A 22792-nucleotide genomic window follows, 5' to 3' on the forward strand; every position below is an offset into this window, starting at 1 on the left:
CTGACAGGTGCCAGTCAAGTTGAGTGGAAAGTCCTTGGTTGCTGCTTGTGTAAGATGGATTCAATAAATCCATGCAGGAGAAATGTGACAGAGTAAATATAGGTTAGAAAAGTGAGGGGTTCCTGGTGCTATTAGAGCCGGTGTTTGGGGTTTCGCAAGCATGAGGCTGGAATCATGTCTTTTAACTTGTATTATAATGTTTTGTGCTGCTTGTTAACTGCCTAATCCCAGGCCGTTATGGTCAATGATCTTACCACTGATCTGAGTCAGATCAAACAGGGTTAAGCCTGGCTCACTCTGCTGCAATTAGTAACGCAGTCGAAGCCAAAGGTTGGTTGGGATGATTGAACGGGGCGAGATTGTCTCTGCAGGGCCACTGACAGACGAGAATAAACCCAGTCAGGGTTTGGGAGGAGCAGGGGATGTGGATACTGCTCAAGTGCTCTAAGTCACAAACAGGGGAAGGGAGCTCTGGGCTAGAGACTCGAACCCCTTGCGGGAGCTGGCGTGGTAAAAGGATGCGGATGCTCTCAGAAGTAACCATGAGGAAAATGTAGCCTTGATAGTAATGAGCTGCAACGGCTTAATTCCAGCAGGGCCAGGAGGTGACAGTAATCAGAAGTGAAATCTTAGTCACAACAGCAAACACGAGAGAGCAAATGGCTGATTAGTAACCAGATAAAAATATTGGACCGGTTGTGCATGGGTGAAAAGCGTGGTTTGGGAGGCTTGGTGGACAAAGAAATCTGATTAAAGGTGGGAAGGAGAGGGGCCGAGTCCTGTGATTCTGGACATTGCTTCAGCAATGCCATTACAGAGCAGGTCACAGCCAGCAGCAAACCGGAGGGACCGGATGGTCTCCATGGAGTCCGAAAGCCAAGACGTAGTTGTATGAGAAGCAGATCTAGCAAAGCCTCATTTCCCATGGATCTGCCATCCGTAGCAGTGGTAAGAACAGCTCTCTGAAGCAACACAGTCATCTTTCTTTCTGTGGGCACACGCACGTGACCTTTATTCTGCCCAGCCGCCTATTTTGTTAGAACTTCACAATCTTCATGCTCTCAGGAGTGTTCCCCCCTGGCCATCGGATTGATCAGGGGTCATCAAAGATAGAAGGATGATAATGATAAAGATACCTTGAGGAGCAAGCAAGCAGAGGCGCAGAAGGTAAGGAAGCAAGCAAGCAAAGAAGAGGAGAAACGTAACATACGGGGAGCGGGACTGGGGCTGGCAATGGGACTACACTTCCCCAGTGGTGCCTTTGCAGGCACAGCAGTTCAGACCTGCAAGTGCTTATGTTCTCCCTGCCCTCAGACGGGTGCCGTTTTGCTGGAGCAGAATGTCCTACATGGAGGAGGCCAAGGATTGTGCTCCTTGCTGATCCCCACTGAGGTTGCGGATGGAGCCCTCTCTTCAAGCTCCGTTTTTGCCTTCCATTCTCAGCATTTTTCATCCCTTTCCCCACAGCTCTCCTCCGCCCTGCTGTTCGATGCCGTGTATGCCGTGGTGACCGCCGTGCAGGAGCTGAACCGGAGCCAGGAGATCGGGGTGAAGCCGCTGTCCTGTGGGTCTGCCCAGATCTGGCAGCACGGCACCAGCCTGATGAACTACCTGAGAATGGTGAGAAGGGACTGAAGTTTGCTGGTGTGTTATAGGAGGGAGCGCTCGTCACTGCTGGAAGCAAAAGGCGTGTATGTACACGCTGGTGCTGGCACAGCTCTCGAGCACAGCGCCGGTCTGTTTGAAGGTAGAACTGGGAATGAAAAGAGAGGAGATCTGAGGGCTGGTTTGTCACCGGCCTTGGAACGACATGAAACTCTCAGTTTTTCAGGCTTTGCTGCAGAAAAAATGGAATTCAATGATTTCTATTTTTTTTAAGTATGAATGCTTCTAAGTGATTTGAGCTCCGTTTCGAGTGAACTTGAGTTGATATAAGGTCATGCAATACAATTGCTTAGAGCACAGTGGCAAGAGGTGAGTTTCCCTGTGAAGAGGTTTGAGGTTCTTTGAACTCAAAAGTGTGGTTGCTGGAACTGATCAAGTCTAGTTCTGATTTCAGACCTAGTTCTGATTTCAGACCCTGAAATTTCAGCCTTGTGAAACAGTTGGAGTTTGTCAAAGTGATTCCTCAGAGCTGGGCTTGACCACGCAGAAGAAAAGTGTTTTCTGAATCTGTTTGGGGTGCAATGGTCATGAGATGCAGCGAAATAACGTAACGGTTTGTGGAGGAATCCCCAGCTAGCGTTTCAGTACGAGTAAGTAAGGGAATGAGCCGTTATGGCTTATTGGTGTGTTTTGCAGACGTGATGAATAACTGTGATCTCCATTAAACCTGTGAGCAGTTGATGGGGCGACTCGTATTGTGTGTTGGTCAGGAATTGTAGCATGTTGGCCTCTGCTTGTGCACCAAATTTGGCAAAGGCTTAACAGTGATGGACTAAGCATGCGAATGGTGCCTTGAATAGTGCCCCAAAAAATTATGATGTTTTTTATTTTCCTCCTAGATGATGGCACAAGAGACAGAACAGTTTGTGACTGGTTAGGAAGTACAAATGCTGACTGCCTGTCATCCTCCTAGACAATGTGTGTATATGTATATATATCTATATATAGATATATATCTCAACTACCTGAAAGGAGGTTGTAGCATGGAGAGTGTTGGTCTCTTCTCCCAAGTAACAAGTGATATGAGAGGAAATGGCCTCGAGCTGCACCAGGGGAGGTTCAGATTTGATATTAGGAAAAAGTTATTCACAGAAAGTGTTTTCGGGCATCGGAATGGGCTGCCCAGGGCAGTGGTGCAGCCACCATCCCTGGAGGGGTTTCAGCGGTTCTTAGGGACGTGGTTTAGTGCTGGAGTCAGGTTATGGTTGGACTCGATGATCCTGAGGGTCTCTTCCAACCAAAATGATTCTACGACGACACAGTGAAAAGCTGGTGTCTTTTCCAACCTAAACGATTCCATGATTCCATGATTCCAACTCATTGTCTCTTGGACAGGTAGAATTGGAAGGTCTCACCGGCCACATCGAGTTCAACAGCAAAGGTCAGCGATCCAACTACGCCCTGAAGATCCTGCAGCACACGCGCAGCGGCTTCCGACAGGTACGTCACGAGAGCTCTTGCTGGGCCTGGGGTGGCAAACACAGCGCGTTTCACTTAATCAAGGACGTGTCTTGAGATAATTTAGAGTCGACCTAATGTATCAGGCCCTGGAGGTGGTGACGTTAGAGCCAGTATCTGTCCTGTCACAGTAACCCTGCTGTGCAGGAGATAATTCAGGTCATAAACCATGTGCTAGATACAAGCTCATGCTCCATAAACTTTTGTTCTTAAGCTTATGGAAACACATGTACTCAAAGCTGTTTGTATGGGGGGAAAATGGGATAATTTCCCATGAAATGGACCAAAGTAAAAGGTACTTATGTACCTTTCCGAACAACTGCTTTTGGGAGGGAAAACAAAGGGGGCATTCCCATGTTCTCCACTGTCTCTCCCCAGCCTGGTGCACAGAAGCAAGTACAAGATAATTCACCTCCCGGTTTATGGTGCGTGTTCCTCTGTAATGGGTTTGCTGAGCTCAAACTCTCATTTGCTTTTTTCTCAGTGCTCGTAGATTCCTCGTGGTGTTAGTCCCTTTTCTGCTTGTTCTTTATGTCTGGGTGGTATTTTCTGGCTTCAGCTGAGGTTAAGAATAATCATTTGGGGCCACAGATATCAAACCCTTGAGATTATGTGACACAAGCCCAAGAAATGTGGGGTTTCCTGGTAAATCCAAACCTCATTCTGGAAAAAAATGGAAGTCTCAGCAAACAGGTTTTCTTCTGTCTTATTTCCCTGCCCTTTTCTCAGCAATCGCCACTTCTCCTCGATGCTGGCAGAGAACAAAAGCTGTTGTATCTCACCCCATAGCAACAGAGCATTTTGGCGTTGGGAAATCCCTCCTGGTCGGGCAGCAGTGAATTTTAGCCTTGGCAGGGATGTTGCCTGCCGGTTCTTACCTGTCAAGCCACACCTCAGCTTTGATGCCGCCTTTAGCTGCGCGAGCGGGGATCAGGGTGGCGTTTTCCCCACAGTCAGATCTCTCACAGCACCAATGCCCTTTTAATATTTCCCAACCCCATCATATGCTGAGCAAAAGTGACAGATCCAAGCCCGTCTGCATTAATAAGAGCGTGCATTCGGGAAGAAAACGCTGTAAACCTCGCTAGGACAGCTCTGGTTTTGATGTGTTTAAACGTGGCAGGGACTTCACATGGAACACACAGGTCCTCTTGGAGCAATGATTTGCAGGGAGCTCTGACTGCAGCCTGATCTGCCCTCAGCTCTTCCCCGCAAGCCGTGCTGACACCAAACCTTTTTTGACCTGTTGCACACAACGGCTCGGGAAACAAGCAGCTTCGTGTTCCAGAGGCACCCAGGAAAGCTGCGCTGGGACTAAGCTTTGCGCATCTCCCATCAGAGGGTGCTGATAAGTCCCTTCCTGATCGTGCCCACTCCTCTCAGTCACTGCCAAGAGGAAATCAAGACAACTGAGGTAAACAGTATTCCCTGAAAATAAAGCAGACTGTTTCAGAACGAATATTAGGCCTTGGTACTTATTTTAAAAATGTTCTTTAAGCTTCAATGCTTGTTTGCTGCCACCCTTATCTACAGGCATGCTGCATAAAGCTATAGCTGAATGGAAAGTTAAATGTATTCACAAGGGGATAATGTCTCCGTCTTATTATTTGCAGTCTCTCAGAAAAAGCCAAAGTAACTACAAATAGCACTGTGCCAGAAACTGGTTTCTTGACCAGCAACGTTGCTATAGCATGCAAAGAACTGGTGCATTCTAACATGGTCACGGCTTTTGACGACAAGAGGATTTGTATTTGAATATGGCACGTCATTTGGTCCATGTGGAAACAAGTTTGAATGTTTAACATTTTCTGACACTTTGGAGATACTGTTGCTCTTCCCGTTTTCTTTAGGTCAACATATGGTTCATGGCAGTACTGTACAGGTCTAAAACCTCTTTACAGAACATAGTCTGGGGTGGACGAGTTACATGCTGTTGTGCTATAGATGGTTATTTTCTTCTCAGCAATGCAGCTTCTTGTAATAAAAATGACTAAATAAATAATTAGAAATAATTTAATTAAGCCCGCTGTGAGGGGATGGGGTAAAGAACAGAAATTCACATCCTGGAAACAATCTTGTTCCCAAGGGTTATATGAACTGATCTGCTCAGGCTCTTGTTTGAAACACTCGTGTTCACTCCTTATTTTTAATCAAGCTCACGCTCGCTGCCCGTTTCTCTCTTTCTCTCTGCTCATCTCTCTCCTTCCATCCATCAAAGCTGCTGGGACTTCCAGCTCATCAGCTTCGATAGAGGAGTCACCAAATTTTGAAGCTGATCCAGCCAGCAAACAAATTACAGACACTTAGATTTTCTAACTCGCTGTTGCTTTTGGGCAAGGAGAGACAGGGCTTTTTGACATCCAATTTTTAATACGTTTATGTAACGCACCAAACGTGTCTTTGCCTGATTTAGCTTAACTAGTGGAAATTTTTCCCCAGCCATATGAGAGCTGCTCTCTGTTCATAGGATGCGCGATAAAGCACAGACTCATTAATGTGTTGGTGATCCATATATCTGACAAGGACTGAGCTTGTAAATGTCATCTTTTTTTTTATATTTTCCCTTTCTTTGCCCCTTTAAAAAATATTGCAGCACACCCCTCTGGTTTCAGCGCAGTGATCTGCAGTAAACCAAGAGCTGAGGTCTGGCAGCTTAACAGCAGGAGGGAATGAAGAGGGGCTGTGATTGATACAGCCCAAGGAAGGTGAGAGGAGAGGTGGGGAAACCGCTGTCACGTTGTCCCCATCTCTGCCTGTGACCTCGTGCTCTTGCCTGGTCCGAGGCGCAGCCAATTAGTTGCCACTTAGCTGAATGCTTTGCTGGTGTCCCGAGACAGAGCAGTGGAAGTGACGAGGGTGTCTAATTGGCATGTTGATGAGATACGGATGAGTTACCGGCTGATGGCTCTGAGACCCTCCGCAATCCCTGCTGCATCAAACCTTTTTAACTTAGAAGCGGCTAATCAGTCTCGATAGGGCTTGTTCCCCTTTAGCTGTTACCTCCAGCAAGAGTTCAGGGACAGATCCTGCCAAGAGCTGAATGTATTTGCCCCGCCAGGACCCAGCGAGCTCGGTGTGTGTCACCACCAGGTCCTGCCTGGGCCAGGCCAGGTGTCAGTCATGTCATCTGAAGGGACCACACCTGGAATCTTGTGTCCAGCTGTGGCCCCTCAGCTCCAGCAGGACAGGGAACTGCTGCAGAGAGTCCAGCGCAGCCACCAAGATGCTGCAGGGAGTGGAGCATCTCCCGTGTGAGGAAAGGCTGAGGGAGCTGGGGCTCTGGAGCTGGACAAGAGGACACTGAGGGGGGACTCATTGCTGGGGATCAAGATGGAAAGGGGCAGTGTCAGGAGGATGGAGCCAGGCTCTGCTGGTGACAACCAGGGACAGGACAAGGGGCAATGGGTGCAAACGGGAACACAGGAGGTTCCAGTGAAAGAGGAGAAGCAACTTGTTGGGGTGAGGGTGGCAGAGCCTGGCCCAGGCTGCCCAGGGGGTTGTGGAGTCTCCTTCTGTGCAGACATTCCAACCCGCCTGGACACCTTCCTGTGTAACCTCATCTGGGTGTTCCTGCTCCATGGGGGGATTGCACTGGATGGGCTTTCCAGGGCCCTTCCAACCCCTGACATTCTGGGGCCATTTTGTGACCTCTTGGGGGTTGCCGTGTGGCCTCGAGTGGGTTGAGTGCGTCTCCTGTTTGTACAGGTGTTAACGGTGTTTTCTGTGTTCCATGCTGACTTCTGTGCAGGAAGCTTCTCCCGCTTGCCTTGCTGGCGTCAGTCTTGCGGTTCTGTCCTTCAGAAGTGCCAGCTCCATGGCAGAGCTGTGCAGTGTCCTGAGTGCTTTCCCTCATTTGTTTTATGCTCTTTCCCTCCCCAGATGCCCCTCAGTTCCCTCCTCTTCAGGCCAATGAGGGCACCATGTACCAAGTACCTACTTAATTCAATCTTGCCCTGGCACAGTCTTTTTCCAAAAGCTGGCTTGATGAGAGATGATAGCTTTTTGCAGTCATTCCTTTTCCTGGCGACACAGAGGAAGGTGAGGTGATGAGCCCAATCTGTAGGACAGTGCTAATCAGAGCCCAGAAGGTCCCTGGGTTCATTGCAGTGGTGCTCCCCTGCCTGTTTTGTGACACTTGTATTCAGAGCTGGCTCTACCTTAATTTTTACCTGGGGTGTGGGGGTGGGAAGTGCCTCTGAAGCTTATGGAGAGGTCTTGCTGTGTCGTCTCTCCCCGCCATCGGCTGCCGTGCAGGCCTGCGGGGCACTGAGCAGAAGACTTCATTAAAATCATTAGCTTGAGTGGTATTTTGTCATTGCGCGCCACAGGAAAGCCCAGGCATCGCTAACGTGGCTGCGTCTGAACGGAGGAGCCGAAGGACTGAAGCAGCGAGCTGGGGAAGCCTCACTGGCGCGGCGTTAGCCGCTGGTGATTTTCTGCAGAGATGCGAAATCTTTAAGTGCCATCGATCCGAACAACGCCTTTTGCAGAGCAGCTAATTGAGAGACCTTGCCTGCCCGCGGGGATGGGGCAGTGTCACCAGCAATGACACTTCCCTGCTCGCCCGAGGCTCTTTGGGCTGGTTCACACTGCAACTGTGAGTGTTTTCTCCCTGCCTATAACAAGGACATACAACAAGACAGACCTGCCTGGAGATGAGGACGTGAATGGAACTGTTTCCACCCAGGCCACGAGGGCATAGAATCCTGCAAAGGTAGCGAGCTCTGACTTGCAACCAGGTGGTTGCATTGCCCTTGCTGCTCTTCTGGGAAAGGTGTATGCCACCACTTCAGCTCCTCTGATCATTAGAAACACTCTTCTAATTTTCAGCCTGTTTATTCCTGGCTGGTTTATATCTGTTTATTTTTGTGCCAACGCTATCACTTCAGCTTCAAAAGCTGTTCTACCTCTTTGCTATGGGCCTCCTCCACCTGGTGTATTTATACAGACCAATCACATCCACTACTAAAAAATCCCAAGTCCTATACACTCAAGTCCTAGTCCAAAGCCTTAACAACAGGATCTTCTTATCCATGTCCATGTAGAGCATTTGATTGTTTTCTAACACATTTTGCAGATGAACATGTTTTCTGTTTTTCAGAGGCTCTTTATATGTAGATAGAGATGATTAAAATCACCTTGACATCCATCTTGCAGGAGAGGGAGAGATCTGAGGATGCCAAGCTTCTTCGGACACATTACACTTTAAAAACAGTCTGAGGAGTTAATTAGTGGCTTTGTCATACTGCAAGGGGGACAGTGGTGAGCTGGAACGAGCCAGGATGGGGTGGAAGAACCCTGAAACACAGGAGGTTTTGGCGTTGGTGCTGTGTTAAAGCAAGGTCAAACCCACTGCGCTGTCAGAGCAGGCAGTCAATTAGTCTCAGTGTGCCAGCAGGGGAGGGACAAATTTGAGAACAGCAAGGGCTGTTAAAATTAAAGTTAATCTGTCACTAATCTCTGGTTGTGAAACGTGGGAGAAGAAAAAATTAGGCAATGTTTATGACTGATGGCTCACTCGAGAGGCAATCGCCACAGAGGGTCTGTTGTTCGGCAATCACAGCAAGACTCAAGCACCTTTATGCGGAGAGCGGAGATAAATCCATCCCGTCACGCCGATGCAGACCCTGTACAGGCCACTTACAGCTGCGCTTCAGGGGCTCCTTGTCCACCAGTACATGGTAAACCTCCCAGTTTTGGGCTGTTGTTCCCAGAGATGAGTCCTGCGCTACGTGATGCTACGAGCTTGATGGTAGTTAAGCCACTACAAGCTGTCAAGAGAACAGGTTGCCCAAGATCTGCTCCGACATATTGTCACTGTGCTCCGTCTCCCTGTCTGTCGGTGAGGCTAATACCCCCAGCCCCTTCTCCTGTTGCCGAGAAGCCTCTGAGCGTTGAGTTCCAAGCACATTCAGAGGTCCTTGCCATGGAAGGGACTTTTAGGAGGGTGAGAAGGGTCTGAGCTGGCAGTTCGCATGAATAATCTCCGAATGACTCCTCGGCTTTCCCTGCCTGCTTTCCTTCTGCAGAGCCATTGAGTGTGAGCCGTCCTGTTCACACTTCCCGCGGCTCCTCGTGTGTAATGATGAGGAGACCAGATTTGGGACACCTCACAGGTTGGAAACTTTTGTAATGGCTTCTCAGTCGCTTGGGCTGGATTTGCACCAACAGCAACCAACAGAGAAGGAAAGACCTGGCCCTTTCCTCAACGTCCGGAGCGATTCAGTCTGCTGACGGCAGCAGAGCTGAAGTTTCAGGTCGCATTTGGCTCGGATGCACAAGCTGGGAAGTGACTCTGAAGTCCTGGAGCCATCAGTCATGCCAGAGGCAAAGCGCTGCCAAGAAAAGCTACTGAGTGCACGGAGTCAATCCTGGGGCGGTGTAAATCAGCGTGCCTCCCATTCATTTCCCCGGCAGTGCACCCGCCTGGCCTGGAGCTCCGCGTCGCCTTCCACCCACCTCTTTGAACATAATAAGATTACTCTTTGACGGAAGAGAAATCAATTTGTTCCTACCACCCTGACAACCGTGGCACAGTGAGAGGATAACCTGCCTTAGACCTGCCTGAGACGGCTCCTGTCAGCGAGAGGGAGCTGGAAATGGCTTTGCTCTGGCACTATGGCTATGGAGGAGCCCTGAAGACACCCCTGCGTGTTGGGGTCACCCACTACCTTTTAGGGTCACAGCAGCTCGCTTCAGTGGTGTCAGAGGACTCAGGAATCCAGCACACAGAGGGCTGGGACCTGGTATGGCAGAAGAGAAGCTTTGCAGGAGAAAAAGGAGAGAGAAGGTGTCTCGGAGGGAGGTGGCCTCCCTCAGCCACCGCTCTGCCCATGAGAAAACACACAGGCTCTTTTAGGGAGCATAAGAGAGCCAGAGCCTAATTTGCATGCTCCGAACAAGCTGCTGGAGGTGCTGATCTCTCTGCCCAGAGCTCTGAGGGAGGGAGATTAGGCTCTTGAAGTTAAAATTAGGTTTTGTTGAATATTCCTCCCCCCGGCTGAAGGCAGCGGCTGGTCGTGTTGCATCACAGCTGAGTCACGATGTCCTCCCAAGCGCCGGGGCACTGCCACCCCCCACCGGCGCCGGGAATTAGGTTTGCTGCAGCCACAGCGATGCTCGGATGGGTGAATTAGGCCGTCCATGGAGCTGTTGGCTGCGATGAGCCTGAATCAAAGGGTTTGGAGATGCTTAATCATAGTAGTTGGCATCCATTACAGATAGAGGAGATGAGTCACGGTGCAGCACCGCGGAGAACGTGGCTTTGTTTCACCACCTGCTGCCAAGGTGGAGCTGGAAGGCGTCTGCCCCTTGTCAACACTGCTGCTCTGGGCTTGCAATGGAAGCTGCGATGCTCTGATGCTCCCCATGAAGTGGCGTTTTCCTCCAAGGAAATCACAGTGCCTGTACCAACCTTTGACTAATGGCAGTGACACTCACAGTAAGAGGTTTTGCTCGCTTTTGGGCAGCCTTTGAACAAAGTTTTCAGCATTGTAACGCAGGTAGGGGTGTGCTGGGGCCATGTGCCGGCGGGTTAATCTCTGTGCCATCCTGTTGCGGGGTACGCTGTAAAGGTAATGGAGCATTCCTAAAGACCTCTTCCAGGGCCAGCTCGATGGTTGTCGCTCACCAGAGCCATATGGCGGGTGTGTGCAGTAATTTGCCCTGTAAAATCCCTTATTGTGCTGTTTATCTCTCCAGATCGGCCACTGGCACGTTTCTGAAGGACTCAGCATGGACAACAGGATCTTCTCCTCCAACATATCAGACAGTCTGTTCAACACCACCCTCATTGTCACCACCATCCTGGTAAGTGAGGGGGTCACCTACAGTTCCCGTTAGCTCTTCGCCAGCCCAGCGCTTAGGGGTGTCAATCAGCTAGAATATTATTCCCTCTTCCTACCCCCCTTGGCCCCCAGCATGCAGCATTGCACACTGATTTCATAAAGAACAGCCGATCAAATCTCTAATTACAGCACTGAGGACAATTCATGACAGTGTAATTAAACTCAAGTTGATGTTTCATATGGAAATGATATTTGATGAGTTCAGAAGCAGCTGGGGAGAGGGCTGGGACTGGAATAAGTTGCCATTTTACATTCATCTCTGAACGATGTTCTTGTTTTACGTACAGCTGGTAAGTTGGAAGGGACACTTGTCCCTTCTACCCATAAAATTACTGAAATTGGCCAAGATGGGTAGAACTTGTATGAACCAAGACTTCACATCGACAGGCACCCTGTCCATAGTCAACAAATTCTCCTTCTGGGTGCTGCCCGTCCCATGATTATCTCTTATAAGATACCTTATATCTCTTTCCTGCAAGTAACTTTAAACATCAGAAGCCAACTTGGCCTTCTTTCCTACGCTGATAAAGAATGTTGCTCGGTTTCCCAGCAGTCTGCCATTAATTAGTCCGACTAATTGGTAGCACATGCTGAGCGAGTAGATGGTTAATTTTCCTTAGTCCAAAAGGTGGCAAAGAAATAAACTCTTACATCGGGCGATAACTTTTCTGCTTTGTTTTCTTTCATTCTCTTTTGGTTTTGTCCACTGGAACGTCTCACATAAACCTGCATGTATGCATGAAATTGTAATCGTTGCCAGCATCCCATAAAGTGGCTCCTATCCAGGGCAGCGGGATCAATTATTTTTCTCGGAGGTTATGTATGCGGTGCTGTTAATTTTACAAATGAATTACAAGAAGAAAGAAGGGAGCATGTCTGATGGATTGTTATTGATGAAAGAATTTGTTTTGCCCAGTAATGTGAGGAGGCAAGGATGCAGTTGTATTGGTTTTGGTGCTCAACTTGGAGGCTGAGACACAAACCTAGGGGTTTGTGTTCTGTGTGAAATGGCTTTAATGTCTCCCTGGTTGAGGGGGATGTATTGGGATGGGAGGTTGGTTTGGCTGCCCCTTATGAGGGTTTTGGCCACGCCGGTGCTGCCCCGTGCTCGACGCCGCGCTGCTGGGACGCCTCGGCTAAGATGGGAATGACAGCTGCCCAGTTTCACTGCAGGAAAACCCTTACTTAATGCTGAAGTGGAACCATCAGGAGCTGGAGGGCAACGACCGCTACGAGGGCTTCTGCGTGGACATGCTGAAGGAGCTGGCCGAGATCCTGCGTTTCAACTATAAGATCCACCTCGTTGGCGATGGTGTGTACGGAGTCCCCGAGGCAAACGGCACATGGACAGGGATGGTCGGGGAGCTGATTGCTCGGGTAAGTGAATTAGCTGCTCTTTTTAACTGTGCTCTGGCGGGACTTGGCAATGAAAAGCCTTGATGCTTTATTAAGCGCTCCAGGATGATAGGGATGGATGGAGGTTTTAGTCCATTTGTGAGGCTTTGACCAGAGCATCTCCATTTAATGTGTGCTCCCCATGGCAAATGTATTTGTTGTGTTGATGTGACAGGGAGGCTTGGACTCTGAGGTCCCTGCGTAAGAGCTTGCTACAAAATGGATTATTTTTTGTTCCCAGTGGAAAAACTAATGAAAACTCGAAACAGGAACACACGCAGGCTCTGGCACGGGTTGGTAGAAGCTGAAGAAGACTTAAAAAACCCACACTGCTTGGGAGGGAAGAAAGTAAGAATCACATTTCTACCCAGCAAAGTTTTGGCAGATCCAGTTGAGCTCCTTGACTTTGAGTATTGTCTGTGGAGACAACTGTGTTTTTTGTTTGCTTGAAGCGCGTGGAGTGCGATCTTTTCGTGGTATTGTTGCACAGCAGCTAGGCTGAAAGCTGAATGCTTTTCTGGGTTTGACAACACCTCTGCATACCTGTGTGCTCAGTCAGCCGCTACCCCCCCTGCTCTTTGTTTTCCTCCTTCCCCGGGGATCCTGAAGCTTAACTACAGTTCAGGAAATGCTCAGAGATCCCTAGTAAAATAGGCTTAGCCAAAGCTAACATTAAGACTGACGTTGTTTAAACCAATACTTCCTTGCTCGCTGATTTCTACCCTGCCATGTTATTACCTGTGAGAACCCAGTGACAGTTTCTCAGCTGGTGGGAAATCCGCGCCGAGGTGTATTTGTGATAATCCACACCACGGTGAGTGAGGAGCCCCTGAGCCACCCCGTCATTATCCTCACAACACAGGCACGTCCCTCCTGCAAAGCGGAGAAACGAGGGCCTGAATGCGACCCCTGCAGCTCCAGGGTCCTGCTGGAGCTTCTCATCCCGGCTGTGGGAGATGAGCAACATCTCTGAAAGATCCCAGAATGTGCGGGGTTGAAGGGCCCTAGAAAGCTCATCCAGTGCAATCCCCCCATGGAGCAGGAACACCCAGATGAGGTTACACAGGAAGGTGTCCAGGCGGGTTGGAATGTCTGCACAGAAGGAGACTCCACAACCCCCTGGGCAGCCTGGGCCAGGCTCTGCCACCCTCACCCCAACAAGTTGCTTCTCCTCTTTCACTGGAACCTCCTGTGTTGCCGTTTGCACCCATTGCCCCTTGTCCTGTCCCTGGTTGTCACCAGCAGAGCCTGGCTCCATCCTCCTGACACTCCTCCTTTACGTTGGAGCGTTGGGCGGAGAAAAATTAAATGAAATACAACAAGGGCAAGTGTAGAGTCTTGTATCTGGGCAGGAGCAACTTCAGGTTCCAGTATAAGTTGGAGAACGACCTGTGAGAGATCAGCGTAGGGAAAGAGGAGCTGGGGGTCCTGGTGACAGCAGGATGACCATGAGCCAGCACTGTTTAGTTCAGATACTATCAGGATATACTTGGGGAACATATATATTTTTATATCTATATATATATACACACACACACACACACATATATATACACATACATACATGATTGTGTATATATATTATATATATATATATACACACACACACACACACATATATATACACATATATACATGATTGTGTATATATATAATATATATATATACAGCCATACCAACCTGAGAACTCCTGATCTTGTCTGATCTCGTAAGCTAAGCAGGGCCAGGCCCGGTCAGTACTTGGATGGGAGACCAGCTGGGAATAGCGAGTGCTGTGGGCTGAGCCAGCACTGGGCCCTTGTGGCCAGGAAGCCAATGGGACCTGGGGTGGGTTAGAAGGGGGTGGTCAGTAGGTCAGAGAGGTTCTCCTGCCCCTCTGCTCTGCCCTGGGGAGACCACACCTGGAATCTTGTGTCCAGCTGTGGCCCCTCAGTTCCAGCAGGACAGGGAACTGCTGCAGAGAGTCCAGCGCAGCCACCAAGATGCTGCAGGGAGTGGAGCATCTCCCGTGTGAGGAAAGGCTGAGGGAGCTGGGGCTCTGGAGCTGGACAAGAGGACACTGAGGGGGGACTCATTCCTGGGGATCAATATATAAAGGGTGAGTGTCTTCTAAAGAGCCTTCTGCACAGTTGTTTGCAAATGCTCTGGGCTATTAGCATAGTTTTTATACATATCTTTGTGTGTACGTGTATACACACGCACAATTACAGTTCTGCAAGGTTTCTTTTGGGAGGCAAGAAGGAAGGTGCAGAGAGCAGCGTGTGATCTACGCAAACAAAGGAAGGGAACAGCCGTTGAGTTTTTGGCCTACTAACCTCGGCAGTGCCTCTCTGTTAAACGGGAGCTTCCGGAGGGATGTTTTTCTGTAGAGATAAGTGTTTTAACTTCAGCTTCACATGGAAACTATTTGTTTCTTTTGCGGCTTGAGCCTTATTTAGGAGGATTTTGACTTCTATTTCAGCAGGGCAGAGCTGGCAAAGCCTGTGTGAAGCTGAATCAAAAATTGAAGAGAAAAAGCTTTCTCTGATTTGCTCTTTCTGGGCACTTTAGAGTTTTTTTAATGGTTGCAGCAAGGCTTTGATCAGCCCCAGGGCCTTTGGCTCAGGTCAGCCGGGGCAGACCTGCCCATGTTGTGTTTATTCAGGGCTGCTGGGGACGTTGCTTTCTGAGGTCATTTCAGAGCCCAAGGGGGTTTGTTCTCAGTTCCAGCCCCTTGTTTTGTACCCAAAACAGAAGCTCAGCATCTATCTCTCCCTGCAATGCTGTATTATTATAGGAAATGGATTCCTTCTTGACCCTGATCAGCTGTCAGACAGTGAGGCTGGACCCACATGCACTCAGTGTGCAGGACCAGAGGGTCGGAAAATGATCCAACTCCATGCAATACCTTGCCAGTGCTTTTTTTGTCTTCGTTATCCCCCCGTGGCACCGAATCTCCTCAGAGCGACTATAGGCTGTATGGGAAAAGTGTTTCATTTTATTGCTTCTAAATTAACCAGCTATTGATTTATTCCTAAGTGCTGAAAATTCCATTACAGCTAATTGTGCGCTGTGATATGATTGAGAAGGATGCTATATAAACATAAATTTGTTCTTGACCCAAATTCACCAGACCTGCTCAAAAAACTAAATGAAATGCTAAAGAAGAGGGGGACTGGGATGGGTCGAGGGGTGAGTGGATGAGCTGTAGAGACTCTTGTGTCCAGGTCAGCAGACTCAGCATCAGGTCAGGAGACCTGCACCTTGTGATCAGCTGATGGAGATCTGGCTGGTGAGAAATCACTTGCAAGGGCTCAAGCCCGTTCCCGAGTGAAAGATGCCACAAATTCAGAAAACGCTGAGCTAATTGGTCCCTCTGCGCATGCGGAGCAGGGAGACAAACACCCTGCGCATCCCCTGAGCGAGCAAGGGGGTGAAGCGGCTCTCCGGTCCCTGTCAGCCCGTCCGGCTCCCGCACAGACAGTTGCCATCCCTAGCAGTCCGCCTGACACCGTACACGCGTGCTATCTGTAACAAGCAAACAAGCAGGAGCAGCAAATCTTCCCATCTCCTAATTTTTGGTGTTTCAGCCTTAGGGAGCAATAGGGCTGGAAGAATTACGTCTTGCTCCTTCCTGCTGCAGTACAGTCTCCGGGTCAGAGTCCCTGATGGTTGCCTGCTCTTCCCTTTCTCATTCTCTCCAGCACACCCTGGAGCTGAAATGAATTCTGTAGTCTGATACAAGCCAACGGATGTATTTTTAAGGCAACGTGACAGCTTTCTCCTTGTTCTGTTTCACTTGCTGTGTCAGTAGCATCGGCTCCCTTGCTCCTCCCTGAGGAGACGGGCTCATGTCTAAGAGATGCCTCAGCAACAGTTCCTGAACGTCCCCGTCTCAGGAAAGCCCCTGAGAGCAGAGCTGAGCTCAGGGGAGGTGCTGTGGTTCGGTTTTGTTAGGAAGCTGTATTGGCAGGAACCAGATGCTGCAGTTTTGCTGCCAGACCTCTGAGAAAGCTCCCCGTGGTGCAGCAGGGATCAGCACCCTGTCTGTCGGGTACCAGCAGGAGGTGACGGTCCCTTCTGCACAGGACCTGGTCTGCTCGCCTGCGACAGGGTGCAGGGGATGGGACGGATGAAGCAGCCCCAGAGGGAGTGTGCTGAGTGTGTTTTGTGCAGCCTGCATCAGCTGCCCAGGCTTCTTTCAGGTTTGTATTCACGTGGGGTGATGGTAACACAGCAGATCTGTGAGTCTTTCCAGGGCAGGTGTACCTGGTGCTGCAATAGAAGGCACAGAGTGAGGAGCAGGTCATTGGGGACAGCAAGCTCCTTTCTGCACAGGATCATTTGCGGAGTGAGATTCTGTGCAATAATGCTGGATCTTTGTTATCTGTGCCAGTGGTTTGAATCTGGTTGGGACCAGTGGTGGTCAGAGCTCTTTTTAAAGTGAAGGAGACATAGTTGTTCATCTCGTGGCCTTGGGAGGAGCAAGAACAAGAACTGAAAGGACGTTGAAACTTTGGGGTGATGGTGCTTCCATCTTTCTTGCTGGTAACCAAGTGGTGCTGTACAATCCCCCTCCCTTCAACTGCTCCGAAGACGGGGAATAGCAGGAAGGGGAAGGGAGGGAGAAGATATTTGAGAGCTGGCAGCGTCCTGCTCTCGGCTCGGCGGTGGGTGCTCAGTGAGGAGAGCTGTGCGGGGGTGAAGGAAAGGAGGGGGAGTCTGTTTGCACGCTGTCGCGCTGGCAAGTGTGACATGGGGGGAGTGAGGGGGAGTGGGGAAGCGAGGGAGCGTGGGCTGGCGAGCAAACGCAGCGAGGGGACGGGCAGCGGCGTTTGCACCGCGCTGCTGGTTCTGCCAAAGTCGCACATGAACCCACGGCTGGGCTGGAAGCCGGTTGGGTTCTGTGGCAGCTTAGGGTCCCAGTTCTTGGTGCTTTGCCTGAACTGGCTTTAGCCATGGAACACCTGGCACAGCCCTTTTCCTCCCACCCCTAGAGACAGTCCATGGGTGAAGGTAGGCTTGGCGGTGACGTCTGCACTGATGCTGGTCATCCCATCCCTCATTGTGGCTTAAATAGAGGGCTGCAGCCTCCAGGGCTTTCAAGCTGTCGCTTTTCATATGGCAGAATTTGTACACATCCTTAAAAATCCCCACAAAACCAAACAGCAGCTTCGAGTGACCCTCCTTATAAATGCAAGAATATGCATCCGAGCTCACAACCTGGCTGCCGCTCGCTCCTGGGGGAGGAGCTGCACAACCCGAAATAGCTCCTGTCAGCTCAGCTGGGCAGCTGGAGCAGAAGCAATGTGTACATTGATCCGGCGGCCGAGCCGTACCCGTCGTGCCGTGGGACAGATCTGCAGATGCAGAGAGATTGCTCTGTCATTGCTGCTGCCCGGGCGAGCAGGTTGCAGCCAAACCGCTGTGCAGTGGCTGCTGCTTGTTTTGCAGAGTTGCGCAGAGTAGCAGAGGTTGGAGGGGACCTCTGGAGTCACCCTTGCTTAAAGCAGGGTCACCTCCTGCCAGGTGTTTAGTGCAAGGTTTCCAGGGGAACAAGCATCTGCATCATGCCTTGTGCACCCAGAGCTGCCCTTTGAGCTGGTTTTCCCTCTGTTTGACACAGAGACAGCCCCAAACCCTTACACCCCTTGGACTTTCTCATTGTGTTTTGTTTCCGTAGCTTGACAAGGGGTGGTGTAGGTCAGAGAGGTTCTCCTGCCCCTCTGCTCTGCCCTGGGGAGACCACACCTGGAATCTTGTGTCCAGCTGTGGCCCCTCAGTTCCAGCAGGACAGGGAACTGCTGCAGAGAGTCCAGCGCAGCCACCAAGATGCTGCAGGGAGTGGAGCATCTCCCGTGTGAGGAAAGGCTGAGGGAGCTGGGGCTCTGGAGCTGGACAAGAGGACACTGAGGGGGGACTCATTGCTGGGGATCAAGATGGAAAGGGGCAGTGTCAGGAGGATGGAGCCAGGCTCTGCTGGTGACAACCAGGGACAGGACAAGGGGCAGTGGGTGCAAACTGGAACACAGGAGGTTCCAGTGAAAGAGGAGAAGCAACTTGTTGGGGTGAGGGTGGCAGAGCCTGGCCCAGGCTGCCCAGGGGGTTGTGGAGTCTCCTTCTGTGCAGACATTCCAACCCGCCTGGACACCTTCCTGTGTAACCTCATCTGGGTGTTCCTGCTCCATGGGGGGGTTGCACTGGGTGAGCTTTCCAGGGCCCTTCCAACCCCTGACATTCCGTGGGATGCTCTGCCGGGCTGGGCTGACGTCAGGCCCCATTCATCACCATTAGCGCCCAGATGAGCCTTGTCAGCATCTGCAGCGAGGAGGCGGCTGCCTCCTCCGGACTGGCAGTCCCTGCAATTTACTTCTTAAGGCTGCTTAATTGTTGTTCCTCTTCAGGAGCCCGGCTCAGCCCCCGTGTTTAACACCCTTTCCAGTGGCAGCGCGAGCCTGTCTGCTCACGCAGGCAGATCCACGGTTAATGCCAGGTATGGTGGTGGCAGCTCATGCTTTTATCTCAGACACCAGCCCACCTGGGTTTCCTCTCACCTAGCAAGAGTTTGGCCTTGTTTAAGCAGCCTTTTGTTAAAGAAGCGCCTGTCTCTACTCCCAAAGTGCTCTGGGTCTTTTCCTAAGCCTATTTCATGCTGATATTTATAGCCACAACTGTGCTGGAAGGATGAAAATGACAGTGTTTGCCCCTCTTCCCCCCATCCCTTATCTCCTGTTCCCCTTTCCCCGGGCCCAGCTGTGGACAGAGCGCAGAAGCACAAAGCAAAATCCTTTTCTTCCCCAGCGCGTGATTCAGCCTATAAAATGCCAACTCCCACCCGTTTTGAGGAGAGGAGGGCTGGCGAGCACTCAGGTTTGCAGAGCTCCCCTCTAACTAAGATACACTGACCTCCGTGCATCACACCAAGTTTTGTGAACATCAGGAGGCAAAGTCGAAAGCACGAAATGGATGCTATTCAGGCAGAGGATACATTGCGTGCTGTTCCCAGAGGAAAGTTTATTGCTGTCAGAAATTAATGGAATGGCAGGACCCTCTGGAGGTGAGAGAAGGGACCTGGAAACAAAACTCTGCTGCACTGAGTTTCTGCTCTGTAGGCAAAGGGAGGGGGATGGATTTGCATTATATTTTGCGTAGGGAAAAGCAGCTTTCACGATGTTGCTACCTACGGATTTGGAAGGGTCCCAAAGGATAACAGGGAATAACCGGAGTGCATTTTCCTTGACTTAGCTGGGTAGACCTGGTGGTGATTTAGGTGGGTAAACCTGGCGGTGATTTAGCTGGGTAGACCTGGTGGTGATTTAGCTGGGTAGACCTGGTGGTGATTTAGCTGGGTAGACCTGGTGGTGATTTAGCTGGGTAGACCTGGTGGTGATTTAGCTGGGTAGACCTGGTGGTGCTTTAGCTGGGTAGACCTGGTGGTGATTTAGCTGGGTAGACCTGGTGGTGCTTTAGCTGGGTAGACCTGGGGACCGCGCCGCTCCTTTCAGCAGCACCTTTATATTGGCCCCTGGGTGGGAATGGAAATGTCCTTAGAGCTTTTGCATGAAACACCTTTGATGTGGCCTGTTTACCATCTATTTAGTCTACGACTTTGCGGGTAGAATGGTGTTCAGTTTGGAGACCTGAGAGGAGAAATCTGCTGTCAGAATAAGCTGTATCTTCACAGCACCCTTGCTGGGAGAGCTGTACCCTGGACAATAGCACCTGAAACTCTTTTAAGTCTAGACAAGAGGGGTTTAGCAAGCTTGAGGCTTTCCTTGCGGATAAAATTCCTCACACGCCATGTTCCACAGATGAACTGATCCCATCTTAGTAATCTGCTGGTGTTTACATAGGGCTCAATTGCTCACACACCACGTTGTGATTATTGGTGCCTTTTAAAAAACCCTGTGGGTAAATGTCTGGCAAGGCAGCAATTCTCCCTCGCTCATAATTCATTCCAGCCTGAACCTCCTAGGAATCTGTAATAGCTGCTTGGAAACAATTGCAAAAACCTGGCAGTGGGCTTGTACAACAGAACAGCCCTGAGCGGACTGTGAAACACCACCCGAACCGGGCAGGTTTGCGGTCACTTTGCCTTTGTGCGCTACATTTACAATTAGCGCGTGGATCCGGGGCGATAAGCGCCGTATTTTGCTGGTTCTTTGGGCCTGACGGTGCCTTGGCTTCTGCCTTATGAAACTTAGGGACGAGAAGTGCGAGTAGCTTTTCTTTTCCTCCTCTTCCCTTTTTCCACTTGCATAATCATCACCCTGCAAAGCAGGCAAACAAATGTATAAGAGAATGGAGGAGGTTTCATTTTTACAGAAAGCAATTACAGACATTAAAAGGGCTATAGTCATAAAAAATAATATTTAAAATTCAAATCCCTTATCTGTATTGCAATGGTATTAACACTGGGAGAAATTATTGTTATTTTTTCCCCTAATCTCATTTGCTTCGCAAGTCAATTTGGAAATTTTGATGCCATTCCTCTGAATATTGGGGGAGAACTGATCTGGAATTCTGGAAGTCTGGGGTTGGCGGGCTTGTAAACTTCATGTAATGGGGTTGTGCGGGTAATGCTGCTGCTCTGTTACGCTCCCCTACCTACGTTATAAAGCAACACGCGGTGAGAGGGGCGCAGTCCGAACTAGTGGCCATCACCCCATCCCTTTGCTGGCTCTTGGGACTGATTTCTGCTCTCTTTTCTCTCCAGAAAGCGGACCTGGCCGTGGCGGGGCTGACGATCACGGCGGAGCGAGAGAAGGTGATTGATTTCTCTAAGCCGTTCATGACTTTGGGAATTAGCATTCTCTACCGAGTTCATATGGTAAGAGACTTATTTTATGACCGTTTACGTCCCTCCATTATTTCCCTGCAAACGTGCCTCGTTACGGAAGAAAAATGAATGACTCATAACAATATTTTGGTTTCTTATTCAAACGTGAATGTGCTTGACCTTTCTTTAGTTCTTTTCGCCGTCTTTCTGCCTTGTGTCACCATCCATGTGCACGTAGGCTGAGGAGACTGATGGGGAGGCAGAGCCGGGATGCTCCGTTTCCCTGCTCTAATTTCCCTTTTCTCACTTGTTCACCCTAAAATTCAGCAGCCCTTGCTCTTTGATGCTCCCTGCTTCGCATAGACAATACTTGTATTAAGTTCTCGTAGATTCTCTTGCATATTTTCATAATGGTTTTGCAAGACCGGGTGTTCTACATGAAGATCGGCACATGTAATAGGGCAAAAAGCCCCTGTTTATATCCCCCCAAAATCCCGGCCACAATTTCCCTCCCTGTTCCCCAGTGGTTGGTACTTAAGGTTTTACAGACCACCTAACCCTGCCTCAGTTTACCTGTTTCATTCATTTAATTCGAACAATACCCTTCCCCTTATCAATCAATTTTAAATATGGGTTCCTTCCCCTAGATTAACTTGTAAATACGGGTTTCGGTTGCATTCCAGGATTAGTTTGAAGAGACTTTGTTTTAAATTAAGGATTTATAGTCTGATGTATCTCAGTCCTTCCCCCCGCGCTCCCCGGGATCAGGCACCGGCTCCTTAGTTTTGTAAAAACAACATTCCTTCATTAAACACCCCTTACACTTTGCAACAGGGTGTTGTGTTATTCCCAATCTGCATTTTTGGAGATGTGCTCTGTAGGGCGCTGGGTGTGATGCACATTTCAGTCTTAGTTTCCCATCAGCTCAACAACAGCAACCAAAAGGATAAAGCAGTGCAAGCCGCCTCTGCTCTGTTCCGAAGGCTGCTAAGGATGCAGCGTTTGGTACGAACACAAACGAACCTGCACATACATCACAGCTCCTGCCAAGAACAAATAAGTAATTACAATCTAGTTAAGATTCTGTTTCCTCTGGTAAGTGAGGAATTTAGCACCAATGAGTTAATGAATCGATTAGTAAGACTCCTCAAGCTCCCCAAATCCAACATAACTGTCCCTGTCCTGTTATACTTGCTTTTTCACCTGCCCGTGGATGTGTGAGGTGTTGCTGCAAGTGTCACTTGGCTGGGATTATCATGGAGTTTCTTGCTTCCTCACATGCATTTTGCAAGTGTAGGGATTGCGTACGATGTGTGTTCTGCCTCTGATTTCCACGATAACGTTCAGCAAGTACCTTAACAAGGCATCACTCTCCAAACAGTTGCTCCCTCCTGAGGAAACACAGGAATATTAGTGCATGGTTTACACGTGTAAGTCCAAGGTGTTTGCTGCTGCCTCTCTGTGCACCCGATATAAACGTGTCTGACACATCCACTTAGAGTGTAAGTTGTTTAGGGCAGGGACCATCTGCCGCTTGTGCTGGTACCACAGTAATGCAACACGGCCACGTTCCAGCCTGCCCTTCCCAAACTGAGCAGGATTAGCAATTACAGTCTTTAAAAGTGTTTGCCAAACAGCCCCGTGAAGGACCCAGGTAGGACGTGGAGCT

The 22792-nt window shown here is 49.8% G+C and overlaps 1 protein-coding gene across 1 annotated transcript in view; it reads left to right on the top strand.

The window, feature by feature from the left end:
* The window catches only part of GRIK4 (glutamate ionotropic receptor kainate type subunit 4), a gene marked incomplete at its 3' end in the record, with an annotated part of 110649 nt that overhangs the window by 71511 nt on the left and 16346 nt on the right, over positions 1–22792 (top strand). The window contains exons 8-12 of the mRNA XM_080357828.1: positions 1468–1620; positions 3001–3105; positions 10825–10932; positions 12144–12347; positions 21061–21174. Of these exons, the coding sequence (XP_080213954.1) occupies positions 1468–1620; positions 3001–3105; positions 10825–10932; positions 12144–12347; positions 21061–21174 (684 nt within the window). The remainder of the gene's footprint in view (positions 1–1467; positions 1621–3000; positions 3106–10824; positions 10933–12143; positions 12348–21060; positions 21175–22792) is intronic.

Source organism: Nesoenas mayeri, assembly GCF_963082525.1.
Source record: "Nesoenas mayeri genome assembly, chromosome: 22".
Classification (NCBI taxonomy): Eukaryota; Metazoa; Chordata; class Aves; order Columbiformes; family Columbidae; genus Nesoenas; species Nesoenas mayeri.